Genomic DNA, 25,089 nt, shown 5'->3' on the forward strand with positions numbered 1-25,089 from the left:
GACATTCTGTCACATTAATCCGACCAAATGGTCCGGTTTTTATTTGCTCTATATAGTTAGATTGCTCCGTAGTGCGAGCAGCGGATATAATTGTTGATTTGCAGCTCCAACTAGAGAATTGTCAGAATGCATTGTAAGACTGAACAAAAATCATTAAAACAGTGTAACAAACTATGTATGCATGTAATATGTGCTTGTTTTTACTAGATTTATGTCCGTGAACTTCATTTAAACTTGTTTTTTTTTTGGCACATGCCCAGGTATTTTAATTTCAATGCAGATAGCTATATCTATCCTTGTAAAGCATTTTCAGGCATTTCTGCAGATGTTAAGTTCTCCATAATATTCAGCGTTGGTAATGAATGATCTTTTTCTTTTTAGATGCTAAGTTTCATTTAAACTGGTCTACTGAGGGCACCTGTACATAACCCGAAACCACTAAATTTTTTTTAAATCTCTACTTTTTTCATAAATAAGCAGCAAACATATGCAACTTGAAAACTGCATTGTAGGCCTTTCATCTAGTTTACAGCATGAGGGTGTGTGCTTCAGCAACTGATATGAATGCTTCAATTGTATATAGCTTTGATTTTAAAATGTAAACAGTTAACATGCAAACTTAACACTTTAACACGGAGCTCATCAAAAAATTAATCAGAATCTTAAAAATTCGCAAACTGCATTGCAGTTGAAGCCACAAAGTTTAAGAACGGGGAGAAGTCGCAGCTTATAGTCAAAAATTTATGGTATGCCCCTGCTTCTTGTCTTTTCTTCCAAAAACTTTGTCCCTTTTAACCTGCTGTTTCATCTTTCCTGTCTTCTATCTACACTGATCTTTCTCGTCTTCTCTTTCCCATCACACCAACTTTTCCATTGGTCTCTTTTTAGAACCTTATGTTTGGAATGAGGGCAACCCATATTGAAGGAGGATGGGATCCTGGATGTTGAGATCCCTGATGGGCTGCAACTTCTTTGACATGGACTTCTAGAGGGCAGGTTGCTGTGGTCAGCACCAATTAATCAGCTGGTCATGCAATGCTCTAAATTTTGCTATGAAGGTGCAGCCTCAGTCAATCGAGTCCGCCCATCTCTGGAGTACATTCCTTCTATAGCCCTAATGTGACCCTGCTGGGAATAACCTGTGATGTTGCTTGGTTGCATCTTTATTGGATTTTGTAGTGGGTGGAGAGTAAAAGGAATGAAGCCCAAAATCTGGGAAATGCAGCTAAGAGGATGAGATGTTCAGTGAGGAAAGAATCTGACATAGGGGCCTGGCTCTGTTTTCGTTGCAAAGTGCAGTCTGCTCTCATCACCCTATCTCTTTTGCAATAACTACAGGATTTTAAAATATTTCGTCAGGATTTTCCATTACACAAAGACACACCTTCCCTTTGGACAGTTTCAGAAGGCCTCTGGATTGCAAAATAGGCCCCAACAGATTTAATCTATCATTATCAAAAGCAGTGTGTGTGTGCATGCAAGTGTGGTGCTGGGGATAACCTAGAAAAAAGTATTACATCAAAAAGATTTTAAAACTATATATATACACACAAGGATGCAATAACATTTCATTTTTTTAATGTTATGCTCAATGAAAATAATGTATCATAAAAATTAGACAACATACAAGTCAACCAAAAAGTTACTTCAAACTATTTACAACTAAGTAGTTTCCACATTTATGTTAGACATTTATGTAGGTGTAGACACCTCTGTAGAGTGACCATTTTGTGTCCTGTTTAACACGAGACATTCTCTGGGATATAATTTAGATGCTGAGCTGCATGTGCACCTGACAGAACAGCAGCATATAACATAACAAAGCTGTTTTACTAGAAACTAAGTGTGGTTGTTAAAACACACAACAGGCCTAAGCTGAAAGACAAACTAGATGAAGTGTCTAAAGCATAACATGCGTCAAAGACTGGTACATATCAATATCTTTTTACTCAACAACTTGTATCAAAAAGTACAAACTTTATTGTTAGCTGGGTCACAGCTACCAGCTTAATCAAATGGGTGATGCAGAAAAATAGGCTGTACAAAACAAATAGCTGCCTTTTAGTTAGCTCTTTTTTTTTGAAGGTGTCTTTCAGTGACCTAACCCATCACCACCAACTAACAAAAGCACCCTGTAAAAATTGCAGATTACGTTCTGACAAAATTTGTAAGGTGATAGATACCAGAAGCATCTGGAAACCGTTCCCAAACAAAGAACTGTTGATACCTTTTCATATACTCAATGTTCAGTACTTAATACGGACATTACCGACTTAAAAAATTGTATTAAGTAGAGGATGTGCCGAGCTGAGAATGTGTTAATTTATTCGCACCAGTTTTGTGCTCATGTCCAAACCTCAGTTCTTAAAAAGGAAAGTTAAATGGTTAGCTAGGCTTAAATTAAAATTTTTTAGCCTTAATTGTTTCTACACAAAATCTTGGATTATAAACTGTTTAGTTATAATCACTTCTTAATAATTTTGCAATATATCAAGGACTAATATGTTGGTTTTTTTTTTAAATCAAGCTTAATTATGCAGTATGGTAGTTATAAAAGGGAGACAACCTTTTTTTGACAAATCTTGGGGGAATGAAGTCTCATATACAAGAAAATCTGTAACACCATAACATTGTTTCCATTTGTCAATTATATACATTAATTATTTGAAGGTCTGATTTAGTTTTTGTCAAATTTACTTGAATGCAATAAGGACTTTCAGAAACACCAGTTACTATAACATTTCGAGGACACAAATGCATATTCCTAGAGGAAAGAAGCATCAAAGAAAAACAAAATAAACAATAGAGGGCCTTTACTCTCTGTACTGTTATCAAGCACCAGAGCACATTCACTGTAACTTTAAATATATACTTAAAGACATTAATTCTGTCACAACAAGTACAGCATACACTTTTAGAATGTCATGTCTGCTCATACACATATAGTAGGGGGACATAATCCATTTTCATCACTGATGTTCCCAGAGTAATAATAGTCCTGCTAGAGAAGGACACCTTCACACTGTGGGAGATTCCCATTTAAGTGGTCTCACTAAAGCGGTTACTCAGATGTTTTCTTGTCATTCTGCAAGTTTAAGACCATGCATCTCTGCAAACCAATGGTCTTTCTCTTGAGTTTCTTCTGACTAGCTTTCAGATGCCTCATTATCACAATAATTAAATCTTGGATATTCACGTCTGTTTTGTGCAAACTAGAAAGGAGGAGAGAAAGGGAGCCCGTCACTAGAGGAAATCAATGGCAGATATTGAGTTCTGAAAATCAGTCAAGCATCTATTCCCAAATTCGTAAAATCAGCAGGAATTTAATGCAGAAAGAAGCAAAATTACTCTGACACAAAGATCAACTTCCAGCTATAACTACATACAGTCACACAAAAATATTTATTAAAAAAAAAAAAAACCTCCATAACTTAGTGGTCAGATAATGGCTCAGCTTATAAAGTGCTGCCAGATATTGATGACTTTTGGCAGTACATTGAACACATTTATTATTTCAAAGATTAATAAAGTAAAGAGGAATATCCCCCAATTCACACACACACAGTGTACATGCTCACACATATGCATACAGCTTATGAGATGTGGTATGATACAATACTTGAAGGCAGTTCTATAATACAAGCATGAAATGAGGCTTGGTGGTAAAGGTTGAAAAATGAAATATAAAAATGACTGCCATTAACAAGAATTTTTGAGAAAAATTCAGGAAACTTCTGATGTAAAAGCTGTAATTTTCTAATATACACTGGTTACAGTTTCTTTAAGAAGTCACTTACAAACACAAATATCAAGAAAATGATGCAGTTGGTCTGGATACAAGCAGGTAAGTGTGAACACATGAATGCAAATGTATGAAGCAGATTTGCACCAACAGGTCTGTGACCAGCAGTCACACATAAATAGGTTGTGCATGAAGATGAGCTTCTTGAATCTCCCTCACAAGCAAAATGCGAGTTAACATTTTAGTCATTGTATCGACTCCTATGGGTGTAGTAGAGTACCAGACAGGACTGTCTGGCACACAGCTGCGCTTCAGGTATGGGGTAGAAAATGTCACTGCGGTTTTTTATGCTTTCAGGGCTGCACACAAAGATAGCCACAAAATGTTAGTGATCACTTTACAAGGTAAGTGATACAATCATCTATTTAGACAACACTTAATGAAATGTTATGGCATTAACTTCATTATTACTCAAATCTGCAATCTGAAGATTGTAGAGATAATGCATTGCTAGGATTAGCTCATTAAAAACACAAGCCTAGATCTCGGAAACTAAAATGAAAGGTAAAGGTTTAAAAAAAAAAAAAATCAATATGTGTGGGTGGTTCAAACTCTGTAAGACAAGGCTTACCATTTAGATAGATAAAATTCATACAGCTTTACAGGACAGCGAAGTGGGTTTTCCTGATTCTCCGTAACTTCATAAACTGGGATACCTTCCTTACTGCCTTTCTTGGTTGTACTTGTTGGTGCTGAACCATCTGCACATTACAAAAACTTTATGAAAATATGTAAGAGATTACAAAGCAACTCATCCACGTGTACACCTCATACTCAAATAAAGCTGATTCCTCATTTCTTGGATATCAAGTATATAAAGGTCCAAGCAGAGAAACAAAAATTCAATAACCATAAAGATTGGATGAGCTAGCTCTTGGTTAGTAAAGTTGTGGATATGACAGTGCATCCCCAAAATTAAAATTTCACAGCATTGAACCTGGGTCCAAGAGGACTCATTTCCCTCTAATGCGCCACATGTACCCAACAGTACCCATTCATTCCTGCTTGTTTTAGCATAATACACATTTACTTAGCAATCAACCTTTACAATGTTACATGATCAATGGTCACCCTAAATCAACTAGGTGTTGAGGTGTTCACAGCTAAGCAGGCTGACTGGTACCCACCTTTTTTAGCTGTACTGACGCTGTAGTAGCGGAGTGAAACACTGCGTGTTGGCTGTCCTCCTTTACCTGGCTGTCCCTTTTTCCAGTATTTCAGAATGTGCGCAAAAGACAGCTTCATGTGATCCTCTGGGGTCTTGAGCATGAAATACTTGGTGTGGAAATATATAAGGTGTTAAGAAGGACATACGGCGAGTGAGCACCCAGCTGTTTGCACTCCCACAAGTGCTCTTCTTCTATGCGGCAAACCATTTGACCTTTGAATTGGATATGCAGAATGTCAGTATTTAAGTATAAAGAACTGCACGAGATAGGCATGCTTTCAACATCCGAATAGTCCAAACTGTCTCTCATTCTCTCTCTATGTATGGTATTGCTGGCACCTTGTGAATGGTGCACTAGTGTAACGTAATATACTGTTAACGATGCTCATTGATCACAGGTGTGAATCGTAGCGGATAATTAGTGATGGGTTTTGGAGGCTGAAATTTACAGGTTAGCTTTATATCACCTATATTTACCAATATCTGAAAAAAAAAAATGCAAACTGTTTAGGTTGGTCTTTAACATTCATCAGCAGTAATGCTCTATTTAACAGTTTAGTTGTTGGGAAAAACTTTGGACGAATGATTTTCTTTATGTCTGACTTTGGGAGTTCTGTGCAGTGTATCCCAAAGTGCATGCATCCACGTATATGCTCGCATGCATGTTACTGAAATGTGGATGATGCATAGTCTATGCATGTGTGTGTAAGTCCACATTCATTGGGGGTAAGCAGAAGACACATTTTACACATATACATAGTGCATGTAGTGGTGTCTGAAAGTGAGTTGGAAAAAGTGCTAACCATAAAGGTTTGTTGCTCACGATATGCCACTAATCTTATCACCAATATGTTACAAATTCTCATCTTCGGTTTTTGAAGGTTTAGAATGCTTTTGCACATGACAAAAGTTTGATAAAACTGTTGAGTGAGCTTCTTACCTGCTGCATTGAACTTGGGTTGACACCGTGACAGGATGTCAGTCAAGCATTCTGTAAATTTTTCATAGTACAAGTCTGTGAAGATGTTGTCAATGCGTCCATTCTCAAAAAGATACTGCTGTATTCCTGCACCAACAAAACATTACAATAATCTTAGGACTAAAGGACAGACATGCTAAAACTTAAGCATGCAGTTCATCAATATCAATGGCTTGATCAGAAGAGACAGATAAAGTTAAGCAGAAAATGTACTGTTTGTATTTTGTGTGTTTTAAAGATTGGAGGAGGAGAGTAAACAGGGGAAAAAAAACTGTTAAAGGGTTAACCCTTGTCAAACATAAAATTAACCTTAAAATGCTGTTGCAAGTCACAAAAATGTATTGCAATATTTTCATCATTTGACAATGTATAAGCAGTGTCCCAAACTTACAGATATACTAACAAAGTGTAGCTTAACAGTAAACTTACTTTAGTTATGTAGTAAAAACTAAGGTTCTGACATACTACTACAAAGCAAATTGGGAATTTGATGTTTGAAAGTTTGTATTAAAAACAAAACTGACTTAAAAGTTATTTCCTCATATTCTGGACACAATCCCTTCCTTTGAAGAGTTTCCCCATGTTTTTCCTTTATGAATGTCCAGATGCTTTAAGAGAAAAGCCAACGTACAGATGTAGATAGGTAACTAAAACATTTATTAATTAATACAAATCCACCTATGCATAGATATGTTTGCTTGAGTACAATTACCCCAACTTACAAATATGTGAAGTAAGCTCACCTAAACAAAGGTAGTAAATGCTGTCAGGAGAATATTCATCTCCGTTAGGCTTGCGGACCTCCTTGACAAAGAGACACAGGGAGTAATTGAGCTCATCTGCTGTGCATTGAAGTATGTCGGTTTTAAACAACTTGATCCGGCCGCTCGCACGCTTGCCTGCCCGTTCTAGCTGCGCATTTTTGAACAAGACCCAATGTCTCCAGGCATTCACACCATAGGTAAATTTGAGATGATAGTTAGCATCCGCAGGAGGAAGTTGTGGTGCAATAGCTTCTGGAGGAACAGGAGTGGAGTTGACCTCGGGTTGTGGGGCAGTGACTCTTGGTCTCTTTGGTGCTCGACTACTAGATCGTCGACTGGTGTTCCCTCGCTTGTTGCCCCTACCTCGTGATGACCGTGTTTCCATGAATTCTTGTTCTGTCCGAGACACTTGCTCTGCTGGAGATGGAGTTCGGGGCGCAGCAGGTGGAGGCTCTTTTGTAGATTGAATAAAAGCAGTAATGCCAAGGAATCAATAAAAATATATATAGATTTTGATGACTTAGCAAATAAGACCAGCTTCTGAAACTTATTCACGGCCACATTTTAAAAATGAGTTTCATACTCTTAACTCACCTAAGACCAGATACTACTACTTCTAATAATAGGGACTTCTACAGAACAGCATCACACCATATAAATACTAAATCTAAGAACTTTTTCCTAAGCCTTTTATAATCCTCAATAAGAAATGCTTCACCATAATGGAATGAGCTCTGCAGACCGAATGATCTCTACAATCACAGAAAGATTTTTTATGCCCAGCAGTCTCATTTATTACCACAAATTTCCTAAAGTACACCTGATAAGATTTCCTTTCACAGTGCATTTAATCCAGTGGGAAATACAATGTGGCTTGTCATACAGAATATATTTTGTTGGATGTACAAATCTTAACAAAACTGCAATGAAACGAACAAGCAATTTATAGCACTGCTGATTTCCCCTGGCGAATACAAGATTTATGTCAAGGGTTTTCTCAGTGCTGGGTACATCTCTTAACTTTAAGCTACAATTTTTACTTATTTTATGTGTTATGTGTGGATATGTGTCTAGAAAAAAGTTGTGCTTACACAGTTTGTTCTGTTTAGTATTGTAAATTGCAGTGAAAGTGTATGAGGTTGCACTGTGTGGATATCATATATTATCACAGTGGACCTATTTGGGAATAGTGCTATATATAAAAGTACTACCCTGAAAAATCTCACCTGTATTAATGGGAACTGCTTCCACTGCTGACTCTAAATCTGCAATAGGACCAGACATTTCCTCTGCCATACGTTGAGCCATCTGAATCATATCTTCTTCACCCCCAACTTCTCCCTCTTTTGGCCCCGGTAATGGCATTACATCGGCATCATTATCATCATCTTCTTCATCATCATCACCACCACGAATTGCTTTTCGTTTGGATCCTGGAAAAAAAAAAAAATAAATAAAGCCTGATCAGGAGCTTAGGGGAAATAATAAAATATATTGAGAGTTCTGTCTCTTTGCCTAACAGGGTGAGGGATCTGCTCTCCTTGATTTTGTTTCTGTGTTGTGGTCATGCTATGATTTGAATTGAAGTATTGGACCTTCATGTTGTGTGGCTTGTGATGCGTTTACGCCACTCTTCTCTTTTGCAGCTAGATTGTATACGATGTTATTTTGACGTGTGAAATGACTGGATCCATTGGATGGATTTTAACTTAAGCGTGCTTCACTCACTTCAGCAGTGACCTTGGAGTTGTAGGGAATAAATTGAAGTGAGGATACTTTTTGCAGTTACATATGATAACATTTAATATTCTCAAGATTACTCAATATATTCTGAGTATTCTCTTGCTGCTTGCTAACCCTTGTTCTCTGGAGTCATTACCATTACATCTACAGAATGCAGTGAGTCTTCACATCATTCTTCATTTTACATCTTTGTGACCTTTACGTGGATTTTGTTCAGTGCAGTGAGCTTGAATTTGGCTGCAATATTTCACTTTATAAATAATAACTTATTACTATAGCCCCTGAAAGAACAGTAACAGTAAAGCAAAAATGTTAAAGGTATAAAACATAACATAAAATGCATCAAATAGTGAAAACATGCATAATTTATCAACAAGTTGTACTTGACTGTTGAGGCTCATACGTACCAACTCACATCAAATATGAACTGATGAATCTCGAACTTCAGGCTCTTCTCCTACCTCAGACAATATTTGTAAAGCGCATTGAGTCTACTATACAGTGGAGAAATGCGCTATATAAATCTCCATCATCATCATTATTATTTATTAAAACTGGATCAGTAGTTTAGTGGCTATAATAAAATCCCGATTAACAGCTTAGGGGCTATAATAAAACCTTTTAAGTAGCTGTCTAGTTATAATAAAACTTAATTAGTAACTTGGTGGTTTTAATAAAACCCGATTAGAAGCTGCTTTTAAAAAGCAAAATGAAAGATTTGTGTCACTCTCACTAAATATCCAAGGAATAACACTAATGTAACTGTACGAAAGATTCTGAAAGCAAACATTTATCATTAGGATAGGCTACTGCCCTGTCTCACTTGAAAAGATAATTTCTTCTGTTAATTCAATTACCTATATCTTGAAGCATATCATCATCATCTGAGTCACTGTCAGAGCTGTGCTTGCTGTCTGTTGCCACGGCAGCAGCCATCATAAGGATCTCGGCCTCCAGGGGATCTGTAGGGATTTTCTCCTGGATCTCCTGTCACCCGTAATATAAACCACAATAAACAATCCCTTTCCTAAATCACAATAACGCTAACAAAGGTACTTATCTGCCAATGTCATGTCAGGTGTTTAGTCACAGGATCAATGTAAACGACTCATCATTAAAAACATATATGTATCAGCTTTACCAACTTGTAGGTAGCGACAAAACAGTCATAAATCTCAACATAGAACAGATACATGAATGCATTTTCTCGCAGGATGAAGAGTGTTTCCTGATGTTTCATATCATTAAATATCCCTTCGTGTTTCCTAATCTGCTTCTTTGGTTAAATTTTACTCTGATGTCATGGAAGCTTGGACAACTAATGTTGAGGTATAAATATATTAATGAAAGCTAGGGTTCAACTTTTAAAGACAATTGTAAGACAAATATTGCAATGAGCTGATCACAAGCATGTTTTTAACAACTTATTAAAGAACTTCAGAGCAGAAAGAGTTATCTGCCACCAATTTAGAATTATCAACATTACTTACAGATTTAGAGCCAAGAATGCAATGTTTTACCATTCTACAGTGAGAAATTAGCACAAACTAAAATAGAAACCAGCTAGTAAAGTGCTACCTTAATATGCTTCATGATGCCATTGGCAGATCGGCGTGTGGTGGGTATAAAAACTGGAACTGGAATGGGAATGGGCACAAAGACAGGTGTTGGTGTAGGGGCAGTATACATGGCACAGGGCACAGGTAGGTAGACTGGTACTGGTACTGGAATTAGGATAGGCTTGCTCTTCACTTCATCTATCACACAGAAAATAATGATAAAAAACTCACAGTAAATGAATTCAAATTTTTCTTATTTTTATTTCATAACTCTTTATTTCGTAAAGTTGATACAAGTGACACTGATATTAAGAACTGTTTCCATTATCTTCCTATGGAGGCACTGACCAATGACCACAAGAAGTATTACATAGCATATTTCTGCACCTCAAGAACACGAGTTGCATTGACTCAAAAGGTATTTAAAAAAAAATTTCCAGAAAGAGTGTTACAACAAGAAAAGATAAGTAACCATATGGCTTATCTACCCAGCATTCAACCACCGTTAGACAGGACACATTCAAGGGCATGACAAGACATTCACGCATCCTTTTCACTGGATGCCTACGGTCTGTCTACATGTATTGCTGTGACCCAGAGGACAGTCAGTGTCAAACAGGCTGGAAGTGTACACACTGCAATAGTGTTAGTCCACTATGGCAAATCTACAGCCTGATCAAACATAAAAAGTTAATTATGATAATTTTACATGGCCCATGAATGATGTTATAAATATGTGGCTCTTGGCAGAAAAAAGGCCCCCATTCGGATAAAGGCAAGAAAAGAAAAAAAAAAGACTCTTTAAAAATGTTTAAATTGCTAAAAAATCTTTTTGGTACATGGTCTACAGGGCTGAACGCATGCACACTAGCTAATTTGATACTACTGTACCACAGCATACTTTCAAGAGTTAAACCAGTTGTGAAATGGATACCTGACACTGCACAGGGTTGGACAAGAAAAGGCAGTGACAGATGTGATGAGCAACCACTTACTTTATAAAATGGCTCTAAGAAAAGTACGGCCTCCAACCCTTTACTCCCCTAATGACTGAATGACTAGGGACTACCTTTATTTATATCATATCAGCAAAAAGTTTTCTGAAGCTGTTCAAAACGAGTGAAAATTCTATGCAATCATCATGCCAATGCTGATGGGACTAATGTGTTCATGAACTGCCACTGTCTGGGTCCCCAAATCAACGGGTGGAGGAAGGGAAAATACTGCAACAGGCAGACAGATGAGTTTCAAAGATTAACAACGGGAATGCCTTCTGGCAGAACATTTTTTTCAAATTAACGTACCAGTTTGACACTCGCGTGTCTGGGTATGAGGACGACAGGAAGTAGCTTTGGTTTGAACGTATGGTTTGCACAGCAGTGATTTATTCTTCACCACTTTTGGAGGTGGGGGCTGGATTATAATCTGCTGCTGCACTAGGCCTCCTGCTGTGCTTGCAACACCTGTTGCCTACAGGAGACAAAAAATAAATAAATAAATAAATAAAAACAACAAATAAACCAAATTTTACAAAGCATTTAGGTCTTTGAATCTTGTTTTTCACAGATAAAACTTGAGTTAAGATCTGTGAAGATGCTGTTTCTCCAGATCCTTCTCAATAATCCCCCTATTCTCAAGATGCAAGGCCAAGAACATTACCAAACAGGAAAAATGTCAAAACTATTAAAAATATAAGTATATGCTTATGTTATCAATGCTATACTAAATGGAAAATCTGGACTAAATGTTTATGGGACTTTGAAGGCATCACATTTCTGATTTCTTTCCTTGTATGATCTTCAGAAGGCTAGAAAATTGTAACTCCAGTTTGGGAAAATAGCATCTTGTACTAACTTGTACTAACTCTAACCCTCTGGTCATTAAAGAAGAAGAAGAAAAAAACCTTTACTATCATTTCTAGCGAGATCTAAAGCAATCATTCATTCACAACCAAGACTGATGGGACCATGACAACTGATGACAACCAAGACTGATGGAAGAAATCTGACAAGGGAAGAAAGTGTGCAACACCAGTGTGTCTCTTTGAAAAAGAACCAACATCAAACAGCGAGTTGTACTCACTTTGACACTCTGGCTTGACCCACTGACCACAACAGGTATGCCTCCAGGTGATTTGATGTTTACTTTCTGCCCTCCTGTCAAAAGCAGCAGTAAACAATATTCATCAGGAAGTGCATCCAGAAACTGGCAGAACTTACAAGCAATAATTCACTGAAAATACAACAAATGCCAAATTTGAAGACCCCTCATCTTTCAATGGATTATTGCTATCAACTTTTCTACTGACCTCTAACTGCATTATAACACTTCAGAAATCACAAAATACATATATGTCAGAACTCATGAAAATGATATTGCTCTGTATTTTCTCATGCTGCTTCTTTTTTTTTTTTTTTGGTTGCAAAATTAAAAAACTGGCATGTATTTATTTTACAGCACACTGGGTGTGCTAACTAAAGGATGGGATTTACCTTGTGCAGCTAAAGACACAACATTAGAGATGATTGGGAATGATGGCTGATTCACTGCTTGCTGTGTGTTACCTAGGAAAGAATAAAACATTTGGTCAGCAGCACAAATACAGACTATACATCTTAATAGTATGTATCCTGGCAGTGTTGTATGATGCGTGAAAGAATATCAAGTAACACACACTCATATTATTGAAGTACTAAACACAATACCATGCTGACCAACACACGCGTTGTGAAGTGGAACTTAGAAGTTTGCTGTAAACAATAGCACATTGATCTGAAACTAATAGACAGACCTTGGCTGGCTCTGCTCAAAGCTGCTGCCAGATTCACATTCAGCAACACTGTCAGTATCATGAATAACCTACTACTGCATTTTCAAAACACACACTCAGTGCTGCTTTTTATTTTCTTAGGTAGGGTTAGTGTCAATCTCTCCATGTTCATACTGGTTTATATGACAATAAGAGTGGTAAGATAGCTGCTTAGTGGCTTCAGCAAGTTCTGTCTAGTACTCAAGCAGGCTTTCACTTGCATGCCTCCTTAAAAAAAAAAAAAAAACACAAAAAACAACACACAAAAAAACAACACACACAAAAAACAAAACAAAAACAAAACAACTAACCTCTTGTGTTATGCCGATGTTTAGCAGCTGCATGGTCAGGGGTTGACTTTGAAGGAGGAGGAACACCTTTTGATGTAAATTGTGATTGAAAAGTCATAACACACGTGTACGAGCAGAAATTCCGGACTGAAGCATCACTCATAGTCAAATGGTACTGTGCAGGAACAAATTTGAGACACTGGTCGCAGGTCACAGACTGATTTGATTTTGCCTGCATAAAAAGTAGTAAGAGATCCCTTAGTTAATAAACTTGTTTTCATAACTTGATGGCTAAAACACAAGCATATAATAATACTTCATAAATTATACAACACGGGAACCACTCTTTACCACATTGATCTTGAGTAAAGCACTGTGGTGACAAGAAAAAATATCAGACCTACAATCATATCAGCTCCAAAAAGAGAGAAGCAAAATGCCAAGAACCTTTGATAAAAAGCACAAGCAAAATCAGGCTGTAGCTGAATGAAACATTTTATAAAAACTGAGCACTAACCTTTACAGCTGACTCGACTATGTAAAGTTTAAAAAAAACAAAAACAAAAACAAACTTGCCAGTTGACCAAGAAATTCTAAACTGTAAAGAGTTAAAAAGAAAGATCATAATTCCTTTTGTCCTGTTCCTTGGTCTGCTAAATGTTTTTTTTTTTTTTTTAGAACTCACAATCACAACATCACAAAGACAATAGAACTGGAAAAACTTTACCTGTAGATTGACTCTGTATAAAGAAAGGCAGTTTAAACTACAAAACAGTTGGAATTTGTTGTTGGAGTCAAGGCGTTCAATCATATCAAAGTTTGACTTTTTGGATCCACACCATGCACAAGGAGAGATCTTCCGATTCACAGTGCGGAAGGAATTGACACATGTATCTGAGCAAAAGCGCTTCTGCTGGCCTTCAAACTGCACTAGGTGGGGCGATGATTCAAGAGTAGTGCACAATGTGCCACACTGGTCGCAGGAGTTCATGTCGAGCTTGTTGGCATACTGAAATGCTGACAGGCATGGGTCGCTGCAGAGATGATGGATCTGACCTCCATATTTCATTGTATGCTTGGCTATTTCAACCTGGTCAATTGACAATGAAAAGTTCACAACCCTTTTATAATCCAATAACAAAATTGTTTTTAAAATCTACCTTTGGGACAAATAATGCTATTTCCCAAATCTAAGCAATTTTAACTCCATCTGAGGCATTTTATTCCTACAAGGATCAAGGATAGTGTTAGTAAGTTATCATGCACCTACTGCAAAAGTTTCTTCAAGAATTGGAAGGATTACGGACTAAAAATATTCCTTGGCAGCATATTCTTTTCTTATTAAATGATTTAGCATATGTCTGGTCTATGTCAAAGTTTCATAATGCAAAAAATGCAGTTATTTTAGTAATTTCATAGCTTACCTTCTGACACACAGAACATTTGTTGGAGGGTCGTGCTTTCCCCTGCTCTACTCGAATAATTTCGACATCGCTATTCAAAAGGTCTTCATACTTTTTCATGCAGCCCTGGCTGCAAAAATCCTTGAAAGCACCATCAGAACCAACAGGAGCTGAGAAAGAGTCAGAGGCAGAAGACAAATCTTTCTGACAAAAGGCACACAGACGCATGCGCTGTTTGTAATCTGAGTAACACCGATGACTGCAGAAAGGCCGCACCTGCAGATAAATCAGAGTGCAGGAAGAATAAATATTTCTTTACATGCATCATATTCATGACCTTAGATGTTAAATATAAGTCTGTCAAAACCAGTTTCTGACATGCAACTGTTTCTTTAGAAAGCAGTCAAGTACAGAAAAAATAACTTTCAAGCAAAACACTTCCATTTTCACAGTCTGAAGGATTCTTAATTATCTGTTTACCCCTGAGATATCCAACCTTTAATCCCCCATCCCCCCAAAACACAAAAGGCACATCATCATGTATTTAACAAGTTGCAGATCAAACTAACATGTTTTGGTCTTAGCCATAACTGATAATTTCCTATAATGATTATGGAAACACATAAGGGTAAACAAGTCTGAATTAAAAAAAAACAAAGCAAACAAACAACCCTGATTTGCCTGCTGCAAGTAAAAATTAACTCTAATCATAATTTTTTTGAGAGTTTCGGTGAATTTTTAGTTTTAAAACAGCACACAGTAATGAAGTATGTATATTTTTATCATGAAATACTCCTAACACGAGATATTCAACAGTAAGAGAGTTGACACACTCTGTATTCACCTCACTTCCAATGCGCAAGCAGTTGGCTGATCGGGCAGTAAGGGGTATGTAAGTCGTGCACATTGCACATGATGTTTGTAAGCTAGCTTGGAACTTTCCGAGACAATTCTCGCCGCAGAAGTCCAACCCCTTCCACATACAGAACTGCCCCTGTGTGTTAATATTCATCAGCTGACACACTACACAAGTCTTGTACCCAGTCTGTCCACCCTTTCCAGCTGTCGGAGGTTGGGTAAGAGGTGCTGGGGCAAGAACAGGCTCTTTCTTAAGAGTTCCTTTCAAGTACATTGTAGGATTTGTGCGAAAACGTTGAAAACAGGTGTCATCACAAAGATGTTTGATGTCACCATTACGCACAATATTGTACTTGCATTTGCCCACCTGCAACAGATCCACAAGTAAAGATTGCTACTTTAGTAACAGATGCTAATGACAAGCACCGAGATAGAAAAGTAAATGCTTTTACAAATCATTTGCATCAAAGTATTTTTTATGGCATATCTCAGTTTAAAAAAATATATGGCTAATTGCATATCTTCTGTGTTGCATTCACTTGATTCTCTCAGGATAAAATTTAGAAGACTACCTACCCTTTTGCATACTATGCATGTTTGTGTTTTTGGTCCAGGCTTTTTGCCAGTTGTGGAACTGCCTGTCAGAGAGAATGATTTTGAAGATAAGGTTTTCTCCCTACATGAAGTAAATCTTGAAATTTCATATACATCGGATAAACTATGAGATTACAATGTATGCAATTCAAAGAATAGAATAGCAATATTTCTTCAAATTCACTTATATAACGCTAACCATCAACATAATTACAGTTTTCTTTGGTCAATACATTCCATTAGCAGGTCTGAGGAACTTTCGTGCCACCTCAAACCTAGTCTGTAGTTATGCTCAAATGAGGATTTGAAGCGCCCATTCTTCCTAGATGAGAATGAAACCAAGATCACCTCTGATTTTCCTGAGCTGGGTTCAGACTGGGAACAATCACCTAATTAAGACATGGGTCATCCCTGTCAAAAAATTACATTCTACCACGGTGAGAGAAGGCAAGAACCACATATGAGGGTAACTATCCTGATGGTCATGTTTATAGTAATATTATTACTACTTAAGTTTTTGAGAATTGTAAAGCGCACTGGCCCCATGAAAACAGTTCAAGGCTGGGGAGTGCTTGAAAAATATTTTAAAGGGTTGATTCTTAAGTACCCACTTGAAGAGACAGCCTGGTAGAGCTGCAAGGAAAGAGTGTTCCAAGCAGAGGGACCAGTGTCTGCAAAAGCTCACTAAGCAGAGAGTAGTACAAGGAATGTGAAATTGGTATGAAGAAGCATGTGTTGGATATAAATCAAAGTTTTGCCAAAAAGAGAAAGGCTGCATGGAAAAAGTCCAGAATTATCCCAAGATTCCTTAATACTGGACAATAGGGGAAAAAAACAATCAGACTAGAGGAAGAAACAGTGGAAAGGGTCTGTCTAGTGCTGATGATCAATATAGCGCACTGCCAGGCAGGGCCGTGATTAGAGGCAGGCAGACGAGGCATCAGCCTAGGGCCCCGCTCTATTGATAGTTGCCAGGGGCCCCACAATTTTAATTAAAATCATGGTGCTGAGGGCCCAGCACATGACCTATGCCTCAGGCTCCATGGGGGACTTAGAACAGGCCTGCTGCCAGGATATGTAGTGATCCACACGTAGGAAAAACCAGCAATACAGACCTAACCATAAAAGAACATTCACCTTCCTCTCCTCCATCTTACTTGTGCATGCACAAAAACATACACACATAACACAAAAAAGAGTCTGAAAGATGTATGCTGATAATTTGTTTCAAGCTGACAATGCTTGGTCAGAAAAAAACTACATTCATAAGTCTTTGTCTTAGCTAATGGAACTCAAAAAAAAAAAGCCTGGTGTCATCATCAGAACAGATCAATTGTGCGAAAGTACAGAATAAACTCAAGTACTGAGGGCCATGCCAGAGACAGTGGAGTAGGTCAGCGTGGACAGTTTGTAGACTATATGGTCAGTAACTATCAGGCAGTGAAAAGAGCAAATGATGGATGTTATATGTTCAGATCTAGATAATCAACAGATGTGATAAGTTGCACTGTTCTGAAATCTGAAGTTGATCAAGAAGATACTTGAGAATGCTAGCTAAAAGAATTCTGCAATTACCTATTTGAGTGCACAAAATAACAATAGTATTTTGGCTGTATCAGAGGTGAGATAATGACATATGAAACTGATTCTTCAAAGTAACTGAAGACATGACAAATAAGATGCCAGATAACAACCAATCTAACTCTAAGTCTAAGAATGACACCTAAATTGAAAGAAACTGAAAAAAGAAAGGGCAAATTCTTTTGAAAGAAAATGAGGAAAAGAAGAAGGACTACATTCAGTTGTCATCATTTAGTTGTAATCTGCTCTGGGTCAGGCAAGCTTTTACATCTGGCATGCATTTCTGTCAACACCAGCAAAACTTACTGTGACATGGCATGGTGACTGACAATGACAGAAGAAAAGCATACAGCACAAAAAGAATTGGTCCTATGTATCTAGACAGAAGCATCTGAGTATATGTTCAAACTTGTGCTAAGTGCCTCCATCTGGCCCAACAACATTCTTTGCCCTCCTGCTAATAGAACCATCCTCTTCCTGCTGTAAAGTAGAAGTTCAGCTTTTAAGGAAGAAACTCAGAAAGAGTTAAGACTTAAAACTTAAGAAAAATATCTTATTACTATTTATAAATTTATCGTAATGATTCCTACCACTTGATTCTTTCTTTGTATCAACTGCTGCAGCACCAAATGTTCCATTTTCCTGGAAAAGAAAACTGAAGATACTAGACAGTTTCAATTACAAAAGTGTCATTATGTTGCAAAAACTACTAATGATGAAATAAACCTATCACTAAAATGTCGCTGAATTGAAATGCCAAGAAAATGTGGAGGGTCTATTTATTTACGAAACATTATTGATTCTTTTATGCTCACTTCTTTTGTTTAGCTGGATGATGTATCAGACAAGTACATGCATGCACATGTAAAACACACACTCTTTAATTCTGAACTAGCAACCAGTTGTACTCTACAACAGGCATGTCAAATATGCGGTCCTTTGTAAGCAAACAAAGGACACTGTACACTTGTGCGCCCCTCAACACAACACAAATGTGACCCATGTGACCCTTGGGGGACTCTTAGTTTGACATGACTGGTCTACAACACTTACCAGCAACAAATGGTGAAATCTAACATGAAGACACATGCACAATGCCTTTGCCATTGATTAGACTAAGTGTCTGTCTCTGCATGCATGTGTGAACAAGAATGTATGCGGACACAAAGCGTACCTGTCTTGAAGGCTGTTCTGCCAAATCATGAAGTTCATCAACACCACCACTGACAGACTCTATCTGGATGCCCATGTCGTTGCTACTGTTGAAAAGAGCTGTCGAATCTTCAGTCTTATCCAAAACCTCTCTCTTCACAGGAATACTCGCAGCATTTGTTGAACCTATGGTTTCATCATCATCATCGTCGTCATCAAGAACCACAACATCATCATCCTCTTCTGGTGGGGCTTGCATGGAGGTTTTGTTGATAGACGCATGCAGTTCTTCATTTGCTTGTAATTCTTTTTCATCCATGGTTTCACTTTTCTGTGAGACATCATCTGAAGCTTCTTCTTCCTTGTCTTCTGTTTCTTTCATAGGCTCATCTGTTTCCACCAGCGCAGATTCATCCTGCCTTGACTGAACATTTATCTCTGTATTTTCCCCTTCCTCCTTCGCTGATTCTGCATTTTTGGCCTCCGCTCCTTTCACAGTAGACACCACCTCTCCTTCATTCTCTGGCAACGTTTCAGCATCGCTTTCTTGGTGCACTGTTTCATCTGAATGAGAAGGTATTACATCACTTTTATTTGTGTCTGCATCAACTGCTTCATCCACCATAATGGACTCACTGGTTGTGAGATTTTCTTTATCAGCCTCCCTGGCCACTGGTTCCATCCTATCACCTGCCTCTTCCTGGGCAATTCCATCAGTTGCCTTTTCTCCATTGTCAGTATCATGGTTCAGACTCTCCTCTGTTTCTTCCACCGAAGCATCAAGCGACTCATCTCTTTCACCTGTGTCTTCTGGTGCTGGTTCATCTGTATCTATACTCCTCTCTTGTTCTGCTTCCTCCTGTTGCCCTTCTTCTCCTTCACATACTGCAAGAGGAGATTTGGCATCATCTGTTATAGCTTTCTCAGTTGTTTCTGTCTGTTTAACCTCTTTTTCTGTCCAATCATCTTCACTGAGGAGGCGAGATTCTTCTTCTGCAGTAACTGAAGAATCTTCTACCTGTCCAACTTGTCGCAAGGCAATATCATCTTCATCCATATGTTTCTTGGTCTCCAATTCTTGGTCTATTTCCTGTTCACTCTGTGCACCGTCTCCCCCCTCTTCAGACAAGTCTGTTTCACCTCCACCATGAGATGCAGCTATCCCTTTAGAAAACTGCATCTCGACACCAGCTACTTTAGCATCAGTGGACTCAGGGTTAATACTTTTATCATCTTCTTCCTGCAGCTTTTCCACTTCAGCTTGATCACTGATATCCTTCTTTGGCTCATCATCTTTGAATTCAACCACATCTTCTGATTCCTCTTTTGGACTGTCTTCTGGTGAAAAAGCAGCAGATTCCAAATCTGTTTTGTCCTCTGTCTCTCCAACGGCTTCTCTTTCTTCTCTCTCTTCTTCTGCAGCCGTTTCCTCTTTATCACTGTCGTCTACCTCCATTTCACCAGCATCCACTTTCCTATCAGAAAATTCTGTGTCAATGTCATTTTCTGCAGCAGTAGACATATCTTCAGATAATGCAAATGCCTCATCTGCATTTCCTCTTGTTGACTCCGACATGCTCTCTTCCTCAACTCCTGACTCTGGCTGATTATTGGCATCAATGCCTGAGGCATCTTTCCCCGCTTCAGTCACATTTAAATCAACAGATTTACTCTCTTCATCTGCTTCTGTTTCCATACACTCCTCTTCCTGTTCTCCTGTATCATTATTAATGCCACTAATTAAAGAGGGTAAACTTGAATCAGCTAGCAGTGAATTGCGTCCTTCTGCAGCAGAGCTGGCAAGACCCCCTTGTGATTCCATGACCTTGTTAGAATTATTTTCATTTTCAATAATGGCTGACTCATGTTCGTCTGACTGGGACATTGTAAGAACCTGCAGATATATAGACATAAATCATAAAAAATAAAATGCTAAAAAAGCCAATTTGTTTAATATACCAAAAAATTAGCTTTCTGAAACAAATATTCAAATACAGATTTCTAAATTTTCTTTTAAGAAATGCATTTAAAAATTTTAAAGACATGGAATGAGGGCTTTTACTGTATAATACTATTGTTACTGCATTGAAGAACATAATAAATAAAGGTTGGATGTTGACTATAGAGTAAATATGCTATTTTTTTTAAATTCAAAATTCAAAATTTTTAACGGAGCAATAATTTATACATAAATAACCGTATTTCATTCACACGTCAACATACAAACGATTTTCTATCTTTCTCAAACATTTTAAAGAAAAGGCGCCAACATGTATTTAACAACTAACAATCCTGATCGGTGATCAAATATTTCAAATAATGATCACCTCCAAAGCTTCACTACAGGTATAAGTGTTTATCGTGCATTTTATTTTTACTGTGGGCAGCGTTTAAGCTTTTTTCACTCTTTGAGCCTCTGCGGAGAGTGCGCCTAACATATATGATTTATTATCATTATTGGCAGTGCCTTCGTTTACGCTTCTTGCTTGAAATAAAGACAATGTGATTGTGCCTGTACTATTAGATTTCCACTCGCAAACGACTTCCAAACTTGTTTAGAGACGTTTAAAATTGTAAAAACAAAATGACAACAAAGAATTTTTTGTTTTGCTGTTAGCGTCGAGTTAACCCATTGATAAATATTCTTAGACTGCTCCTATCCTCATTTAGTCAAAACCAGAGCCCAACACGAAGGGGAGTTAACCTCCCACAAAGTGATCATAGTTTTAAAATAGTTGCCTAAAAGGAAGGCATCATAATAAATAATAACACACGTTACATTTTAGAATTGTATGTAGAACGTAGATGTGTAGTACTTGTTTGAAAAGGTCTCGATTGTACTCATGTGTATGGAAAGCGATTACTATACTACTACCAGAGATAAGATTTCTGCAAGAGGCGGCCATCATACATCGATTTCTTCAAAGGACTATTCTGACAGATTCATATAATCCGTAGAAGTAATTTATAGAGATATAGACAGGATGAGCTTAGTACAACAACTGTGTTATATGCATTTCAAAAAACTCTAAGCTACTTCATGTTTACCTCGATGTCCCAGATTTCCCGCGATCACTGGAGCCTCGTTTTCAATTTAGGTCACTGGGATTTGTACCGGCCCTTTAAGAAAACACGAATTAGCGAGATTTCTTTAACGGAAATAATTTTTATTAACTATTATAAATAACAAAGTTTCGCCTTATTATATGTCTGCTTATTTTAGTGAAGTGAATTTTTACTTTTAATAATTAAATATTTTTGAACCTCATTTGCTGTGTGAGGTGTCGCCATTTTACTAGTGACATAGGGTGAGAAGGAAAGAATTTAAAATGTCGAAAACTTCGAGCAAGAACTCGGGAAAAGTGGACAACAGAGATCATAAAAGAGAATCTAGTGGCGGAAGGAATGATAAATCTCATAGTAAGTCTGATTCCAGTTCAAAAAACTCCTTAAAGCAGGATGAAAAAGACACAGAGTCTATGCTGGCTTCAGAGGCCAACTCTAAAGACAAAGACGGCGATTCTAAGGCCGCTGAAGAAAAAAAATTTACTGGCAGATGCAGGCTGTTTGTTGGAAATTTAACCCCAGATGTCACCGAAGATGACTTTAAGAAGATGTTTGAGCCCTACGGTGAGATATCAGAAGTTTATGTGAACACAGGTCGTGGATTCGGCTTCATCCGCCTGGTGAGAAATTTGAATTTTATTGTAATTATATTTCAAGTTTACCGACATTTGGCTAGCTACAACATCTATACTTCATAACTCATTGAAATACCAGTAAAATATGTATGACAACTGTTTTAATTTGAACGACGACAGGTAGTACGATAATTGTTAAGTTTTAAAACATGCTTTTTAGTTTGTAGTGACAGCATTAAATATTTGAAGAATTTCTATACTTTTAGGCCATAGTTATGAGGCCGAGTGAAACATTATCGTGGGGCGGGGGCGGGGGGGCTAACTTAGAGAAACTAAGGGCAATGCTTTCTCCGAATTACATCTGATGTGAATCTTTGCTCAAAAGTACATCACAAGTATCTGAGCATGTATTGGAGAATTAGTATAACGTGTGGCATGAATCTCCATTCAACAGCACATCATAAACAAGAGTCTCATCATGTGTTGTAGAATAGAAAGCCAATAATACATAGGCATCTGTTACTTAGCATGCCATGTGACCGCTGATTGTATACTCCACACATGCACAGACTATATTCAGATGCTTAGACATCCATAATTGTAACACCCTCATAATAACTGCAGTTTATCATTTCTTTGTTTTGTTTATGCTTATGCTTCACTTTAGAACATTCATATTTAATATGTTTTAAAAGCATCTTTTGATGGTTTATGACTTTATATTGTTTTGATTTTGAATTCCACTTCTCTTCCTAATTGATCATTCGTTAATACACTAAAAAAATGTTGTCTTGATGGGTGCATTCAACATTCTGAATTTGAAAAATATTTTTTAAAATTCCTTATTTGGTCATAACTTGACTGGTTGTACTTTAGAGTTTTTGCTAATTTTGAGACAAATACATGCCAGCTAGTTTTAGTTTTTTCAGATATGATCCTTGGAGACAAGAGGCCAATTTTGAAAGAAAAACACAATGAAAGATAAAATAGGTTTAAAACCATGAATATTTGTTTTCTGCTATTCATGTTGAGACTGTGAAGGTACATTGTAACTGCAGAGGAGTTTTATGTTAACAAATGGATGGACATTCTCAATGAAGGTGGGTTTTTTTGTTTTTTTATTTTAAAGGATTATCGACAGAATGCTGAGGCTGCTAAAGCTGCTCTTGATGGCCTTCAGAGAAAAGGTCGTATTCTGCGTGTGCGCTTTGCCACTCATGGTGCAGCACTGCGTGTGAAAAACCTGCATCCATACGTCTCCAATGAGCTCCTTGAACGTGCCTTTTCTCAATTTGGGGAGCTGGAGAGGGCCATTGTAATTGTTGATGATAGAGGAAAGCCTACTGGTGAAGGCTTGATTGAATTTGTGCGCAAACCAGGAGCTCAGCAGGCTCTTCGGCGAATAAATGAAGGGGTCTTTTTGCTTGGCATGTGAGTATTTTGCATGAGTTAAGAATAAGAACTCTGATGAAAATTTACAGGAATCAACTAAAACACCTTTAAAGTGTTACATGAATTAAATTTGGTTTCAGGTGATTAAATCCTAGCTTTCTTAAACAAGTAGGGACTAATTGCACAGCAAAATTGAGTTAAAATTATTCTGAAAAATCAAAGCTAGAAATATTTTTCAAAACTGTTCCTGTGGCATTTAGATGCATTGCATAATCACATAAAAATTCTGATGGGAATGAATGTTGTGACTTCAACAGTTGTGGTGTAAATTGTTATAAAATGATTTGATTGGCTGTTTTTAAGGGCTTATTGTAAATTTTGTGACTGTGCAGTATTTTTATCTTTACAGAGATCCAAAGCCCATTGAAGTAGAGCCCTTAGAACAAAAAGATGAAGAAGATGGAATGCCTGAAAAATTCTTACCCAGAAATGAACAGTATAAAAAGTAAGCTACTTATATATTGTGTAAGCTATGAATAAATCTTAAGATAAATAAATCTGTGTATGATGGGTAGGGGAGACTGCAAACACAAAATTTTATTTCCTTATTCTTTATGCATGTTTATAAGTAACTTTCACTAAGAGTAAAATGTTGATTAATTTGTATAGAGAGAGAGAAAAAGAGCCACGATTTGCACCACCAGGATCTTTTGAGTATGAGTTTGGCATGAGATGGAAACAGTTGGATGAAATGGAGCATAAACGAATTGAACAAGTCAAGAAAGACACAGAAGAGGCACGCATAAAATTGGAAGATGAAATGCAGAATGCTCTTTATGAGTACCAGGCAGAGCAGATTAGACAAGGTCTGTTGCTAAACTACCACTGGCTTTTGCTGTTTTTCCTATATGGTGTTATAGCACAGTGTCTTGTGCTACTTCCTAACTGCATTTGTGCCTAGACATTTTTGTCCTTTTCTTTACTATTTGCATATTAATATGCATTTAAAATAGATATATATTTAGTCCTAATGGTAATTGGATCATACCAAGTGTGTAAAGATTTTTTAAAATTAGAATATTACCATTATTGTGTGTGTTGTTTTTTTTTTTTTTAAAGGTTTGATGGGCTTCCTTTTTTTATTGTTTACAGTGCTCAAGTTTACCAAAGCTAATTTCTAGATTTTTCTTTTTTGCAGATCTCCTGAGGCAGCAAGAAGAGTTGAGACGCCTGGAGGAACTTCGCAACAAAGAACGCATGCGACGGCAGCAAGAGTTAGAAATGAGGTAAATCTATTATTTTTGTTTGTGTCATGAAAACGATAGATACATTGTGTACAGTCATTATCTTTTCA

The 25,089-nt window shown here is 37.3% G+C and overlaps 2 protein-coding genes across 4 annotated transcripts in view; one reads left to right on the forward strand and one right to left on the reverse strand.

Moving 5' to 3' along the window:
• Nucleotides 1–1,563: 1,563 nt before the first annotated feature.
• LOC112565844 (zinc finger MYM-type protein 4-like) lies at nt 1,564–21,841 on the reverse strand. Its single transcript, XM_025241673.1, is given in 21 exon segments — nt 1,564–4,042; nt 4,044–4,101; nt 4,374–4,503; nt 4,930–5,094; nt 5,097–5,183; nt 5,911–6,036; nt 6,693–7,166; nt 7,940–8,146; nt 9,314–9,443; nt 10,035–10,213; nt 11,320–11,485; nt 12,098–12,171; nt 12,508–12,579; nt 13,136–13,346; nt 13,842–14,204; nt 14,539–14,793; nt 15,362–15,742; nt 15,952–16,013; nt 18,141–18,192; nt 18,725–20,596; nt 21,751–21,841. Coding segments are annotated over 20 exon segments (5,187 nt in total). The 5' UTR covers nt 20,588–20,596; nt 21,751–21,841; the 3' UTR covers nt 1,564–3,910.
• Nucleotides 21,842–21,965: 124 nt separating this feature from the next.
• LOC112565845 (non-POU domain-containing octamer-binding protein-like) overlaps nt 21,966–25,089 on the forward strand; it is a 32,394-nt gene continuing 29,270 nt past the window's right edge. For 2 of the 3 annotated variants that reach the window (XM_025241674.1, XM_025241675.1), the window contains exons 1-5: nt 21,966–22,388; nt 23,473–23,774; nt 24,145–24,240; nt 24,405–24,601; nt 24,934–25,021. In XM_025241674.1, coding sequence (XP_025097459.1) covers nt 22,032–22,388; nt 23,473–23,774; nt 24,145–24,240; nt 24,405–24,601; nt 24,934–25,021 — 1,040 coding nt within the window. In that variant the 5' untranslated portion in view covers nt 21,966–22,031. The remainder of the gene's footprint in view (nt 22,389–23,472; nt 23,775–24,144; nt 24,241–24,404; nt 24,602–24,933; nt 25,022–25,089) is intronic. The other variant, XM_025241676.1, reaches the window with a different exon arrangement.

The sequence above is a fragment of the Pomacea canaliculata genome, linkage group LG6 (genome assembly GCF_003073045.1).
Source record: "Pomacea canaliculata isolate SZHN2017 linkage group LG6, ASM307304v1, whole genome shotgun sequence".
Lineage (NCBI taxonomy): Eukaryota > Metazoa > Mollusca > Gastropoda > Architaenioglossa > Ampullariidae > Pomacea > Pomacea canaliculata.